Source organism: Bufo gargarizans, chromosome 6, assembly GCF_014858855.1.
Source record: "Bufo gargarizans isolate SCDJY-AF-19 chromosome 6, ASM1485885v1, whole genome shotgun sequence".
Classification (NCBI taxonomy): domain Eukaryota; kingdom Metazoa; phylum Chordata; class Amphibia; order Anura; family Bufonidae; genus Bufo; species Bufo gargarizans.
The window spans coordinates 105,894,495-105,910,755 of NC_058085.1; the positions used below are offsets into that span (position 1 = coordinate 105,894,495).

Consider the following 16,261-nt stretch of genomic DNA (forward strand, 5'->3'; position numbering starts at 1 on the left):
CGAATGTCCATGACTACATGCACTCTTATACCGGCCTCACTTTCCTCTATAGACCATCATTATTTTTTTTTGCTCTTTAACGGCCTTGATTTCCAGAGCGGCAGCTACTAATGATGGCTGCCGGAGCTCCCATAGGGGTTGACATGCAGCTTCTCCAAACCCCTGAAAGGCAACAGGTGTGGGAAATGTACAAGTCACATTTACATTAATGCCAATTCATCCCTGGTAAACTTGCAGAGTATGTAGTAGAGCACAAAAAAATGAGATCACAAGATCGGCTAATGTCATCTCCAATGGAAAACATGAGCTGATGTCACCAAACTAGCATTTTAAAGGGCAACTGGTCCAAAAATGTTCATATTTCCAGTAAAACAAATGTGCACGCAATGACAGAATTAAAGATATTTGGCTAACTAGAGCCTGGTTGCGTGAATTCAAGTTTCAGGCCTAAGGCAATTGGGGAGACCATCTTGTCATGAATAGCTTACGGGTGGTAGCGCTAGAGTCTCTTATGCCACTGCCATTTCTGCACTATTTGAAAAAACTGTCAGTATGGACAGAGGCATTGAGAGGCTAGGCAGTCACCTTACTGGCTATGTACACCTTCAGGGACAATTTTTCTAGGATTGCATTTTACTCATTTTGGGCTAAAAATCATTTTATCAATTGGTATTAATTAAAAAATAATATTCAGGTGTTCTGTCACAAAGGGATAACCGTTTGTCTAGCTGTGTGAATTGTACTTCAGCTAATAAACCTTATCTCTACATTACTAAATGGTCAGTTATTTAAGCCACATTTTTATCACTACCATAAGAATTGGGTATAATGTGCTTATAAGGTCAGATCAGCGATAAGGAGGCGTCAGCTGAGCTTCCTGACAGGAAACCGCAAAAATACAGAGCCTGCTACTAGAGAATCTCAAGGCTGTACAGAGAAAACTGCTCAAAATTGTTAAGACCAATTTAAAAATTAATTTTTGGCTCAAAATTAGTACAATGCAATAAATAAATAAAAATGCCCTCAAAACTTGTACATAGCCTTCAACTTGAAGATATTACTATACACATACGTGTGCCCAACCCTTCGCTCCCCCGACATCTGTCAAAGGCTACCATACACATTATATGGTCACTGATCCTTCGGAAATCGGCATGTTCAACTGACATACATTTAACATGTATGACCAGCTTAAGATACTTCCAATCATACAGTTGAAACCAGATTTTTACATACGCTATATAAAGACACATATGCATGTTTTCCTTAATATCTGACATGAAATCAGAAAAAAACTTTCCTGTTTTTGGTCATTAGGGAGAGGGGTAGAGGGAGGGGGAGGGAGAGGGAGAGGGAGAATGTTTTAAGGCACTTTTATAACTTTCTGCAAAGTCAGAAGTTTACATACATTTCAATAATATTTGGTACCACTGCCCTTTAAACTGTATGACTTGGGTCAAGCATTTTGGATATCCTTCCACAAGCTTCTCACAATAGTTGGCCAGAATTTGGGCCCATTGCTCCTGACAAATCTGGTGTAACTGAGCCATGTTTGTTGGTCGCCTTGCTCGCACCTGCCTTTTCAGCTTTGCCCATACATTTTCAATAGGATTGAGATCAGGGCTTTGTGATGGCCACTCCAAAATATTGACTGTTATCCTTAAGCCACTTTGTAACCAGTTTGGCAGTATGCTTCGGGTCATTGTCCATTTGGAAGACCCATTTCCACCCTAAGCTTTAACTTCCTGGCTGATGTCTTGAGATGTTGCTCCCCACAACATTATGCTGCCACCCCCGTGTTTCACAGTTGGGATGGTGTTCTTAGGCTTCCAAGCTTCTCCCTTTTTCCTCTAAACGTAATGATGGTCATTATGGCCAAAAATTTCAATTTTAGTTTCGTCAGACCACAGGTCATGTCTCCAAAAATGTAGGTCTTTGCTCCTGTGTGCATTTGCAAACATTGATCTGGCTTTTTTATGTTTCTTTTGGAGTAATAGCTTCTTCCTGGCAGTGGCCTTTCAGCCCATGTTGATACAGTACTCGTTTCACTGTGGATATTGACACAATCTTAGGCTACTTTCACACTTGCGTTTGGTGCGGATCAGTCATGGCTCTGCACAAACGCTTCCGTTCTGTATTATCTAGACAGATCCATTTGTATTATCTGTAACATAGCCAAAACGGTTTCGTCTTGAACACCACTGAAAGTCAATGGGGGACGGATGCGTTTTCTATTGTGCCAGATTGTGTCAGAGAAAACAGATCTGTCCCCGTTGACTTACATAGTGTGTCAGGACGGAGCCGTTTGCCTCCGCATAGTCAGCGTTTTGGTGTCCATCTCCATAGCAGAATGAGGAGGAATGGAGGCAAACTGATGCATTCTGAGTGGATCCTTTTCCATTCAGAATGCATTAGGAAAAGAATTATCCGTTTTGGACCGCTTGCGAGAGCCCTGAAACGGATTTCACGAACGGAAAGCCAAAACACCAGTGTGAAAGTAGACTTACAAGCTTACGCCATCATCTTCACAGGGTCTTTTGCTTTTGTTCTTGGGTTGATATGCACATGTCGGACCAAAGCACGTTCATCTCTGGGACACAGAACCCGTCTCCTTCCTGAGCGGTATGATGGCTGGACATTCCCATCTTGTTTGTACCTGCATATAATTGTTTGTACAGATGAACGAGGCTCCTTCAGGTATCTTGAAATTGCACCCAAGGTTGAGCCAGACTTGTGCAAGTCCACAATTCTCTTCCTGATATCTTGGCTGATTTATTTAGACATTCCCATGATGCTACGTTTCAGGTGTGCATTTATATACAACCACAGGTGTGTCTCTAACTAACTCAGGTGTTGCCAACAAACCTAACAGAAGCTTCCAAACACATTACATAATCATATGTTCAGTCCAGAATTGTTTAAAGGCATAGTAATCTTAGTGTATGTAAACTTTTGACATCGCAGAAAGTAATAAAAATGTCTTAAAACATTCTCTCTCATTATTCTGGCATTTGGTAAATAGCAATAATTATGGTAATCCTAACTGACCAAAAACGGGAAAGGTTTATTCTGATTTCATGTCAGATATTGAGGAAAAACATGCATATGTGTCTTTATATAGTGTATGCAAACTTCTGGTTTCAACTGAACATCATATGGTTCTCAACTACAGTGCCAGAACCTATAGTGGTGGTACTAATTTGGTTATTATACACATCCATATTCCCCTGCCGTGAGCTCCTTGAAACCCACAAGGCGACCTTGAGGCTGTCACTTGTCTATCAGAACCTGCCTTGGTCCTCGATCATGCAGTTGCATCCTGAACGTAGGTTTTACACGTCTGCACATATTTATGAGTCTTTATATAGCACGCACGGTGAGAGCCTGATTACTTTTACGCCGTCGCATATGCCCACTCATGCTAAAACATTCTGGCTAAGTTGATATGACACAGGCTGTTAGAACAGAAGAACATGGTAATTTTGCCCAGCATGCTGGCGCTGTTTGCAGCTGGAGTAGATGTAGTAAGCAATGACTCATTACACAAACCGCAGCTTTGACTCTGTGCATATTTACCATCGTCTGCTTGTTTCTCCTGGGCCTCCTGTGGTCTCTTGGTGACATGCTCCACTGTGGATGCTTGCTTCCTCCCAGAAGCAGGACTCTGGCTACCACGCTGTTCCAAAACCGCTTCCAGGGCAGCCATTTCCCTCTGAAGGTTATCTAAATTGTTTCGCATGGCCTCCCGCTGCTGTAAGAGAAGATAGCCTAAGACTTTAATCTACCTCTGCAAAAAATGGAAATATCGCAGCTCTTGTAGGGGAGATAATAAAAAAAAGTTTAATGTAATTACTACAGAGGTTTGAAGTGAAAGCACAGTAGAGAAAAGTGTACGGGCGAGTTATAGGTCTCTATACGATACCATTCTATCTAGTGTTAAATATACTAAAAATTACAGCGAATAAAAATCTAAATGAATAAAACTGTGTATGAAATCAGGAGACAAAGAAATATATGGGTGGAGTAATATAGTTCACCACAACTTAGAAGTCAACTCAACTGTCTGCACGAGCCCCTATGGTAAATTTAACACCACACATGGGAACACTTGAGAAATGCTACAGGTCTACACTTGGGTAAGAATATTCATTGCAGGCTTTTCTATCCAAGAAGTTCTCTATAGTTAGCAGTAGCATATTCTAGGACAGGCCTTCCTCTTACTGATCAGCGCCAGTCCAAGTGCTGGGACCTCAACGATCCTTAGAATGAAGCAGCTAATTCCTGCAGTTGTCACACAGTGCTCCTCAGTAAAGCAATGCTCCTGACTACCCACTGTGCAGAGAAATGAAGCACAAGCCCATGGATCTCACTAGAGCTTTGATGCAGATCTCTGCACAGCGGGCGACTAGAAGAAAAAACAGAAAAAGCCAGAAGCAACCTTGGAAGGAGTCCAGATTAGGAGAAGCTCCAAAGGTTGGGCCCCTTTGATCACTATGTAAAGCCAAATCCTTTTTTTGGGGGGTCCCGAGACGCGACAAGCAACATAAGACTGCAAAGACTCTCAAAGAGAGGATACTTTAACCAAAATGAAAATTCTTCTCTGACTACATTACCACACCAGCCAATCAGGGAGAAGATGTTGAACCTAGGATAATGCCCCCAAAATAGCTTAAAGGGAACCTGTCATGTGGCTATTTGATTATAATCTAACTAATTATATACAATCATTAACTACTAAAAAGTACCTTAGATGTATTCACTTACTGTTGTGACAGATGGTTCCCTCATAATATACACACAAAGATGCCACATGCTAATGAGCTGATTTGAGTCCAGCGTGATGTCATTGAGTCCAGCGTATATTTAAATTCAGAGCTATAGCCACTCCCCTGCCCACCTGCTGCTGATTCATATGGAAAATAACTGTCATTCAGCAGCAGGTGGGCGGGGAGAGTCAGGAGCTCATGAATATTCAGGACTCATCATTATCAGCTGGAGCTTTTCAATACAAGATGTAGGCAGATTGACTGGGTCAATTAAAGAAAGTGACCCAGCATTTTGCAAAGAGAATAAGTCACTTATTTATGTTGCCCTTAGTTAGGACACCATAAAACTGGTGACAGGTTCCCTTTAACTTATAACAGCTCGAGAGGGCTTTTAAAGGAAGAACCTTCAAAACCAACAAAAAAAAAAAAACACCTCCCAAAAATTAGGTATTAGCATCTACTATCCAGTTCTATCTTTTTAATTTAGACACTTATGAGAGCAGCTCCAAAATGACAGGTCATGTAAAGTATACCCAGTTTGCAGTGGTTAGTACCCATCAGAAATGCACATGGGGAGAGAAGGTCAGCTAGTCTGATCCCACGGAGGAGGTTTTGTATCACAAATTGCTGACAAAAAAAAATGATGACACTGACAGAAAGGTGTTAGAACACACAGCATGGCAGCAGGCTCTGTATGGGGCGGTATAGTCACAAACCGGTCAGTGTTACCTTGCGGACCCCTGTCTACCACTGAAACTGAGCACATAAGCATCAGAACTGAATTGCTCAGAAATGGTTTGAGGAACATGAAAAAATTCACAATGTTGACTTGACCTCCAAATTCCCCAGATCTCAACCCTATCGACCATCTGTGAGAAGTGCTTACAGGACTTAAATGAGTTGTTCAGCGTGGACCTCTGCCAATCAGATATTGACGACCTACCCTTTAAATGGGTTGGCCAGTTTTCTATATTGATGACCTAGCCTCAGCTTATTGAAGAGAACGCAGCCCTCATGCAAGCTCTGTGTTCTCTGCACTGTTTACCTGCTCGCCATCGACATCGCAGCAGCAAGCAGGTGTAATTACAGCTCCTCTATCCCCATTCATTTCAATGGGAAGGAGCAGACAGAATGTACAGTAGCTGCTCCTTCCCATTGAAGTAAATGGGGACGGAAGAGCTGCAATTCCACCTACTCATCGCTGCGATGTCTCCTTATACACCAATACCCCTACCAATCTGATAACGATGACCTATTCTGAGGATAGGTCATCAAGGAAGTAAATTTGCCAACCCCTTTAAGGCTAAATGCACACAGTACAGATTGTGTGTGTATTTTCCGTGTGGAAAATCCGCACCGAAGGTCATGCACATTGTATTCTATGATAACTACCCTAAAGGATCTGATGCGCCAATCTTGGTGCCAGATAACAGAGGACTCCTCCAGCGGTCTTGCGGAGTCCATGCCTTGACAGGTTAGAGCTGTTGTGGTGCCACAAGGCAACGCTACACAATCTTGGGCAGGTGGTTTTAATGTTATGGCTGATGTCTCTAGTGTTAGTTAACAGCATTAAAGTAAAAGTTAAACCCGCACTTCATATATAGATCGTGCCTGTTGCTGTGACAAGAGACCTCTAGATGTAAAACATCTGCAATAACCGAATCAGGTCAAGAAAACTCAAGACAGTTCATTCATCAGATATCATAAAGGAGAGCGAAAAAAAAAAAAATCTGTTTCTAGAGATTTTCGTTTAATGGAAAAATAAAGCCGAGTTATTTCTACATGAAAGGACGCTTTGTAATGGTCACAAACGCACTCCCAGAGCTGGGATCGATAATTCCCATTATTTTCAGGGAAATCTTAGGCTGCAGACTTGTCCCAGAAAGCTGTCAAGCAAAGCTCTAAAGCGCTGTAAGCCGCGGCATCCGCCGGCGAGATTTCTGCTCTTACTGCTCGGAGTCAGCCGCTCGGTTCTTGCAGATTTCTCAATCTTTAAGGCGTTTTCTGGTGGGAGCTGGGCGAGACAGGGGAGGAATTACCCAGGTATTTCATTTGCTCTATGGCGCACAGCATGAAAGTGACTTCAGTAACCTACTCCAGATACACATCTCAGAAAAGCTTTTAGCCAAATGAATGCTTCCCCCCCCTTCACGGCGCTGGGATAGATGGCTGCTTGAACATCCTAAATCGTGTTTTTGGGAACAGAGCTGATCATTTAAGACCTAGTGCTGCAATACGTTACCGCCATATAACAATGAGCTGTAAGGAATCCTCCGTACGTGGAGGGGACTCAGAGACGAAAACATGGCCGACCACAGCCAATTTAATTATTGTACCTGATCCCTCAACCTTGTACGACAAGCAAGGGTAGTATCAAATTTTTTACATGTCTGCCAACATGTCCGTTTTACCAAATACAGGCATTCCTACTGAAATAACAATTGTGGAGCGTCTTTTCTTAGTACGCTGAATGGTCCCTCTGTTGTTCCTGCTAGAAATGTATGAACAAGCTGACGACCTACAGGATGTGTCCTTAAGCAGAATGACATGATTAAGCAATGTCAGAGACACGGCCTACGGACAAGGGAAATGGTGACACCAACTGACAATTTAATTAAAGGGGTTGGACACCTTCTGTAGGGGAGGGGGGGGTGAGGATGGTAAGGAAAAAAATAAAAAATAAAAAAATCCTGGGCAAAACTACAAAGCAAGCATACTTACCTGCTCCCGTCTGAGTCCACCCGGTCAACATCCACTTTGACACTGCTGCAGCCAATTACTGGCCGCAGTGTCAAAGGGGAGAAGAGCAGGTCACCGCCGGTGATTGGATGCAGCGGTGTCAAAGCGGATGTTCACAGTGGGGGACCCAAGCAGGGCAGCCAACACTGGGGAGTGAAGGAGATGGGACCCAAGCAAGGCAGCCAACGCTGGGGAGTGAAGGAGATGGGACCCAAGCAAGGCAGCCAACGCTGGGGAGTGAAGGAGATGGGACCCAGCAACAGGAAACAGGTAAGTATGCTTCCATTTTCCAGGTCTGTCCAGGAAGTTTGGTTTGCCAATAAACCCTCAAAAGGCGGCCAACCGCTTTAAACATTTTCAAGAGGAATAACAAAGCAACAGCACAATGTAGACTTTTATGGAAAGGCACTTCAGAATGTTGTTATATTGTAAGAAAGGTGCTATAACCGACGAGTATGGCGCAGTGACAGGTCGCCTTTAAAGGGTAGGTTCAGTTTAGAAGACAGGTTTTCTATTTACATTTAAATATACTGTACATGATACTAAATATACTTTGCATTACTGAACTCCGGGGGACAGATTTACGAAAAGGTCTAAAAGAACAACGATCTGTGTTGCCATTAGCAACCAATCATAGTGCAGCTTTCATTAATGTAGAACCCTGTAAGAAATGAAAACTGTGCTGCGAGCAGCCGCAATGGGTGACAGGGTTGTAATTTATTATTTTTTTTTTTTAAGAGGCCATTCCCATACCGTCCCCCTCCCATTGGTCCCAATGGGAAGCCATGGTTTATGACCGTGACCACATTATTTTTGTGGTATTCTGACTGGCAGAGGCCAAAAGGACACTGATTGAACAGAACCCTAAGAAAACATACGTGTGGCGGGTGCTTTTACTGGTGCACACAATATCCGGAGATCTGAACACTGTACTCTGAAAGTTTCCTACGTGGACCATCCATTACACACAGACCACAGACTCTAGACCAGGAGGATGCGGGGAGATGGTGGACGCAGATCACAGGCAACCAGCATAACACAGGATGCACAGGGCTGAGTTGCAATACTGAAAAAAAGCCAGTGGACAGGAGTGGCACCCTTTCTTGTTTGAAAGTTGCCATTTCAAGCTTTCAAACAATACCAGAATCCCAGTATTATATTCAAAACGTGGGAAGATATCACTGTTAGAAATCAGGATGGCAGTAAATATAGCTTTGACAACGTTTGTTCCCGACTAGATTTCTAACTGTAATATCTCCTGCTGATGTTGTGCTAATGAAGTGATCCTAGTCTTGTATGAAAGCTTGGACTTCTTTCAAACATTTAAAAGGGTTTTTCCTAGATCACTATAGTTTGCTCATGTAGTTGCTTTCCTCATGTACATCTTCAAAAAATATATTTGTGGCCGGGGCTATGTGTGAAAGAACCTACTGCTCTGAAATACCCCCCAAACAGGACTGGCGGCTTGAGTTGTGGCATAACCGCTTCCTTCGAGAGTACACCTGAAAGAGGCCAAAAACCCAGCATGAAAATACAGACGTGTTTATTGACATATTTACAACGCCAAATTCTGAAAGGCACAATGAATCTCACTGACAGGGTTCGGAACATACCGACTGTAACAAGATGACCGCCACCGGCCCAACTTACGAATGATGTGAGCTGGCACCTGATTCCTGGAAGCGGCAGAGGCTGCTCCTATCCTGAACGAATGCCCTGACACCGTGAGGGGGTCTAAACCTAAATTGGCCGCCAGTATGCGTGCGTGCGCTATGAATTGGGATGTGGACAATGCTGCTGTCCCGAAGGGTAACAGTGGGGTATCAGTGCCGCGATTGGCCAGTGCCTCGGACAACTCCTGCAGAACGTGGACCGGACACCATTTGTGTGAGGTGGGGAAGAATTTGATCTGGGTAGGGGGACCCGACTGGGAGGTCTTGGTCACAGGTAAAGACAAGACAAAGCCCTCTGGGCTGGGAACCAACTGTCGGCGGGATAGGAAGGGACCGCTGAGTGACAGTGACGTGAACTCCCCCGGCCTCATGAAGCCATAAAAGGCCAAATAAATGGCGGCTTTGAGTACTAAGCTTTGCAGAACCCCGAAGGGCCTAAGGTCTAACAAGTCGGACATGCCTCTGAAGATAGGGCCAGACACGGGCTGTCTACGGGGGGTGACACCTGGGGTACAGTTCTGTAAACCTTTCAACGTGGCCTTGACCACGTGACTGGAAAACAACAACGTTCTTTCTGGCTGAGAGCGAGACAAATGATGTTGGACCCCTGCCAGGTAAGTTTTGACGGTACCGGGAGAAAGGTGCATGTGCTCATGGCAGTACCCGATGAACGGCAATATGAAGTCTATGTGGCTCAGGCCGCCTCGGGGGTGTTCCTGCTGGAATTTGCAGTACAACCGCCAGCCAGTGTTGTACGCTCGGGTGGTATTAGCCGAGAGCGACCTGGCAAACAGCCCATGGGCCGTGGTCAGGTATTTGTTTAGCTGAGAAAGAGCGTGGCCGGACGAGGAGACGGGGTTCTCGACGTGTCGGCTTCGGGGCAAACCTGGGAAAATAAAGAGTAATTCATCTTAGCTAAAGCGTCAACTGCTACTACTTGCGCATCACATATGAGGGAACCACAGAATAAGAAGTTGTGTAGGAGCGACAACTGTACCAGACGTCTCATCAAAGACATGACCAGTTGAGACCTGGATTTGCCACTGTCAAGGATGGCCAGGGAGGAAGGACTAGCAGAGGCGAAGACCACGGTGCGGCCTGTCCACTGGTTGCCCCAAACACGAGCCGCCACCACTATGGGATACAAGTCCCTAACCTCCGTTGTCTGGGGGGGCTCCCGTGGTCTCGCAAGTCTCCCCCGGCCATGCCCCGTTCAGCCAATGGGGGCCAAAAATAGCAGCGAAACCAGGGCTGACCCCGCTGCTGGAGAATATGACAGGGGAGCTATGCGAGACCGCCGGGACAAACATGGAGACGCCATTCCAATGACTCAAGAAGTGGTCCCACATGCTCAAATCCGCTTGCGCTTGACTGTCCAGGAATACTGGACTATCCTGACAGGGAGCTGCTGAGAGGAGTGGTAACAATCTGGCTACAAAAGACCTACCCTGGGGAATGACGTGCATGGCAAAATTTAACATGCCTAACAATGACTGTAGTTCCACCTTGGTGGTGACCCTCCCAGTGACGAAACTGCGAATAACTGCCCTGACCCTAGCCAACTTGTCTTCTGGCAACTTTGCTGACATGGTCTCTGTGTCCAACACGATGCCCAGGAAGGTGATGGTGGTCGCAGGACCATCAACTTTCTTGGGGGAAACAGGAACCCCTAGCTGAGCGAAACAAGCTAACAAGCTCTGAAGATCGCGACGCGAGCCCTGTGGAGATTCGATCAGCAAAAAATCGTCCAAGTAATGTATTACGTGTTCGCAACAAAACCTGTTCTCGAGTATCCAGTGCAGGGCTTTTGCCAGCTGATCGAAAATCCAAGGGCTGCTACGGGATCCGAAAGTCAATTTTGTGGCGAAATAATAAAGGGAATTCCACTTGATCCCGTGCCACCGCCAAAGTTCTGGCCTGATAGGCATCAACTTGAAGGCGTCTGATATGTCCGCTTTGGACAAGATCGCCCCAGTGCCTGTGGCAAGGATGAGTGCAATAGCCTGATCGATTGAGGCGTACACCATGCTGACCTCCTCCGCTGGAATGAGTGAATTCATACTGGGAGTAGCTAACCCGTGAGGTGCTGACAGATCGAAAATCAATCGCTCTTTGTGGCTGAACTTTCCCGTGACCACCCCTATGGGGCTGACCCTCCAGCATTCGAATGGGGACGACAAGAAGGGGCCGATGATGTACCCCTTGTCTAGCTCCAACTGGAGGAGTCTATCTATGGACCCGGGGTTGAGGGATGCGGACTGCAAGTTCCTACACTCATGGGTGTGGTCCGGTAATGCCACAAGACCTGTGTGGAAACCATGGGTGAAACCTGACACAAGAAAGTCACAGAAGGAAGCATCCTGATGCCCCTGTAAGTATGATTCCAAGAGGTCTATATTTACCACGCTCATGCAATGTTTGTCGGTTTTTAATGAGCAGGCAACTTTCGGGTGGGCTCGAAAACAGTTGGCGCAAATGTGCAACAGACGGCACTGACTATAATTGCAAGTGGCAAAATTGTAGTTGTTGCAGATCTGCGATCTGCCCAGATATTTGATTGGCCGGCCGAGTTTATCAACCGCCGAATTCTGCTGGATGCCAGTAGATGGACCAGGAATAGGAGGAGAAGGGTTGGACCTAGGGGCGCTTGCGGCATTATGACACCATTCTCCAGTATGATGGATAGACTGGCATGAAGAGCATGCCGGTGCTTTCAGCCCAGCGAAATGCCTACAGAATATTTCTGTGTCTATGTTGGCCCAGTTGGTAGTAAACTGGAACTGACTGAGTGCAGCTGCTGCCTTGGCAGAAAAGGAGCAATGGTAATCATAAAACCCGAAGCCTCCGTACTTGTAGCCCAACTCAGTGACCCTGAAGAGATACAGGTCCAACTCCTCTCTCCTATCTGGTCGTACCGAACAGATGATATCTCGGTAGAGACTAAAGGCAAGTACAAACTCCGGAATCGTCAACTTCCTGCTAAGCCTCAGATCGCGCCCCTTCAGGACGACAGAAACATCGCCGCACGCAATGACCCTATTGTCCGATAAGTCACGAGTGGCAATTAGGAGGGAGGCTAAGTTCACGTCTCTGCCATCGAGGATATCCTTCTTGATGTTAGCCGGAATAAAATGAGCTGGAGTGACGTTGGGCACTGTAACAAAGTTACCTGAAGTACTGGCAACGGGTGCCGCTACGACTGGCAACAGAGTGGCGGGTGAGGACAAGCCAGCGACCCTAGCCTCCACCGACTCCAATCTGGATTGCACCCCGGACACGGAGGAGGTGAGGCTATTCAGCATGACGTGGAACTAAGTTAACGAGGTCTGAACCGTGGCCATGGAGACCTCTTGCTGGCCAGGTTCTGCCGGGGTGGACACCAGTAGCCTATACAATTCCGCCTTCCGGGCAGCGGCCGGGAAAGGAATGCCTCTTTTGGCTAATTCAGACATGAGTTTTGGCACAGTCCAATTGCGCAGAGATGGAATACTGCCGGATTCCGATGCCCTAGAACCCAGGTCTTCGCCAGAAGCATCCACGATATCTGACCCGTGAGACATGACCGGACTGTTGAAACAAGCAAAACGACGAACCGTCACTACCACTGTTAAGTGCCAAGATTGACTAACACCCGTGCTTTGACACCACCACCGCCACTGCAGAAACCGTCATGCAAAGAAAACCGACCCTGGTGACCACCTGACAGCTGAGGTATGGAGAAAGAAGAGACGTGTGACAGCGGATGAATTTTGAGCCAAAGACCTTACCGAGACAGGACAAGATGCTGGTATGAGAGGAACACAAAGGGATCAACCACAGAAGTAGACCTGTACACATGAATTAAACAAAATGGTTTATTTTTTTATTTTTTGCTAGTACCAGTGTACAAAATAACCCAGGCTGGGTAATGAGGTACAACTGTCTGATTACCGGGAGAAATCGCGGAGTTGGCTGAACGGCTGACGAGCCAGCGCCAGAAAACACGGCTAACTAAGTTGTAAGCCAGATGTATGAAGACAGGTAACTGAAAAACCTTCCCAACTTCCACAGAAAAAATGAATTAGTGCCATGCTGCCAAACGTTTTGGGGGTGCTTGTTACTGGGGGCACGGCACCCAAACAACTCAGTACCTCCACACTGCATGGCATAGCAACCCCCCCCCCCCCACCTAACTAAGAGCACGGCGGCCCGTGCCAGACTTTGCCCCCCACCAAACGCTGTCTGCACCTTTTTTTTTTCTTTTTCTTCGGGCGTCTTTAAAGGTACATCTGCTTGACAACTGAAAACACAAGTGCTGCGAGTAATATCACATTGATCTTATAAGGTATGCTGTCTTGTTAAGTGGTAGCAAGTATACAGTAATACACACTCTTTAATGGGCAACAACTCCCACTGGATTGTATGTACCCTGATACCCGGGCATCAGCATTCTGGCTCTTCAACATATTAGAGATGACAGGTTCCATTTAACTCTGCCTCTCTTATAGAATAAGGGAAATTTTAAATGTGACTAGAGGTCAAAGTCAGGAGGTTTCCAGGCCAACCAAGAAGAGCTGCCCAGACATCTTCACACATACTACCTACTATGAGTCGAGCTATTGATGCCCCCCCCCCCCCCCTCTCTCTCTCACAAACCTCTAACAACATCCCCCTGAGAAAATAAAATGAACTGAACGGAGGAACACCGAAGGAATCGGAGTCTCGCTGACTCCTGCTACCTGCGTGCGAGTCACGTGGGAGCGGGGCGTGCTGCCAGACTGCCGCTCCGGTGTGGGGATGTCCCTCTCTTACCTTAGAGGGACCGACCCCACCGACCGGACTTGACGAACCGAAGCTGCGCTGAGGCAGCAGCTACTTACCCGCCGCACGAGGAAGACCAGGACGCCGGACTGACGGAGGAAGCGCCGACCGGAAGTGACGCTGTGTTACCTAGGAGACGCTGTAACAAGAACACCGCTGCCGTCCGACGTAACATGGAGAGAGGTATGAGCCAGATATAGGCTGGGACGCCCCTCCCACAAATACAGGCCAATAAATCGGCCTTGCTTTTTTCAGTTTAGTCTCTCCTGAGCGGTTTTAACCATGTAAACCAATCCCTCTGGGTTGTTTCCATCCTGTATGTAACACTTCCTGTTGCGGTATCCAACCAAACCCATGATGCACTTCTCCTTTCCCTGCTAGAGCTCCAGCACCGCCCAGCTGGTTTATAGCCCCTACCACCCAGTTCCATAGACGCTCCCCTATCACTGCCCCTGTTGCCGCTTTGACGCGCCCATGGATGTAACATGACAGAGCGCCCATGGATGTAACATGACAGAAAATAAGAAAGTGCTGCATGGACATGGACCACAGCCCAGAAAGGGAGATAGGAGCAATAAAAGGGAAAATAAATACACTGCCAATTTACAGCTACTGCAATAAATAGTTATTTAAAAGGATGTTGATGCAAACTGGAAAACCACCCTTAAGGCCTCATGCACACGACTGTTGTGTGTTTTGCAGTTCACAAACCCGGAACGGCACGGACAGCATTAATATAACTGCCTATTCTTTTCCGCAAAATGCGGACAAGAATAAGACAGGTTATATTTTTTTTGCGGACCACGGAACGGAGCAACGGATGCGGGCAGCACGCGGAGTGCTATCCGCATTGCGGCCCCATTGAAGTGAATGGGTCCGCATCCAAGCCGCCAAAACTGCGGCTCGGATGCAGACCCAAACAACGGCCGTGTGCATGAGGCCTAAAAATGAAGTCTTGCTTTCAAGTTGAGGGCCTGTTGAAAACAATGGGCTATTTAAAAAGGTAGGATGGAGAGTGTGTGTCTCATGCAGATGGTGTAATTATGAAGACAACCAAACAATACAATAAACACAATACAACAATAAGTAGATTTGTTCTTCCGCATTCTTAGAAACGCGGAAGGCTTGCCGTTTTCATCGGTCTCATTTCATCTACAAATTGCATGGACCTTGCAGAAGACTCATTTGTGCATTGTAAATAAAGCTCTCCAGAAAATGGCTTTAAAGCATCAACAAAAGTTTACAAATTGCACTCAAACATACTCCACTGAATGCACATAATTTACTGCGTCAAGAAAGGTTTCTGAAAAAAAGGACAGAATGTATTTACGACAATGACAGAGCATAGACAGATAGAACGTGCGGCTGGGTTTCAGCAATGATCGGACGGATCAGGTGAGACAACACTGCCACCATGTGGAGCACTGTGGTGACTGCATGACTGCAGTGTAACACATCATAACGTAATCGTATAATACACAAGCTGCATCTGAGAACAAGGCTATTTTGGGGCTCATTCTAGCCATCATTCTATGGAGGCTAATGGGTTTTGAGGTTTTACATACCTGTGTATTGAGGATTTCACACTGAGAAGACAGCCCAGAAGAGTCCCCCGTGTGACTGGCCTCGCTATCGCATCCAGAGACGTCACCTGAGAAGACAATTCCATACCAGATAACCTCCACATACATACTGATTTACACAGCATAATCAGAAATGGACTGTTAATGCTCTGGTTACTATTCTGAGGCTGGGTGGGGCAACTTGTGCATGAACCTTCCAGGAAATTTGGGGAAGGGGGGGGGGTTGAAGAAATGGCTGAAAGTGGAGAAAGAGGCAGGTTTCTTAATTAGGGCCCTTTTACACAGGCTGATAATCGGGCAAGAACATTAGCCATATCACTGCATAGGGAAAACATCTCGATGACCTTGCAAATAGCGCTCATTTGTCCTGTAATTGCATGTTTTAATCAGCATTAAAAATGCTGGTTTGTCGGTAGCACAACACCCTGTTTCAACATAAGATCTGCTGGTGATAAATGGAAACTGTATGAGGTCACACGATTGTATTGCCAATCACTCGTCCCCATAATTCCAGGTCATGATCGGTGATCAAGATATTATCGCCAATCGTTACTGTGCAGTGTGTCTGGCCGTGTAAAAAGGACACTAACACATTTCAAAGTTTCGCAGCTTCTACCAATTTAAAAAAAACAATTCAAGACTGGAAACTGTAATAAAATAACTGAAATAAAGTGGCCTAAATGGGAGGAAATGTTCAAAA

General features: G+C 46.0%; 1 protein-coding gene across 1 annotated transcript in view; it reads right to left on the reverse strand.

Moving 5' to 3' along the window:
* BRCA1 (BRCA1 DNA repair associated) overlaps positions 1-16,261 on the reverse strand; it is a 134,928-nt gene that overhangs the window by 64,572 nt on the left and 54,095 nt on the right. Inside the window, exons 11-12 of the mRNA XM_044299957.1 lie at positions 15,544-15,629; positions 3,577-3,751 (exon numbers count right to left, since the gene is read on the reverse strand). Of these exons, the coding sequence (XP_044155892.1) occupies positions 3,577-3,751; positions 15,544-15,629 (261 nt within the window). The remainder of the gene's footprint in view (positions 1-3,576; positions 3,752-15,543; positions 15,630-16,261) is intronic.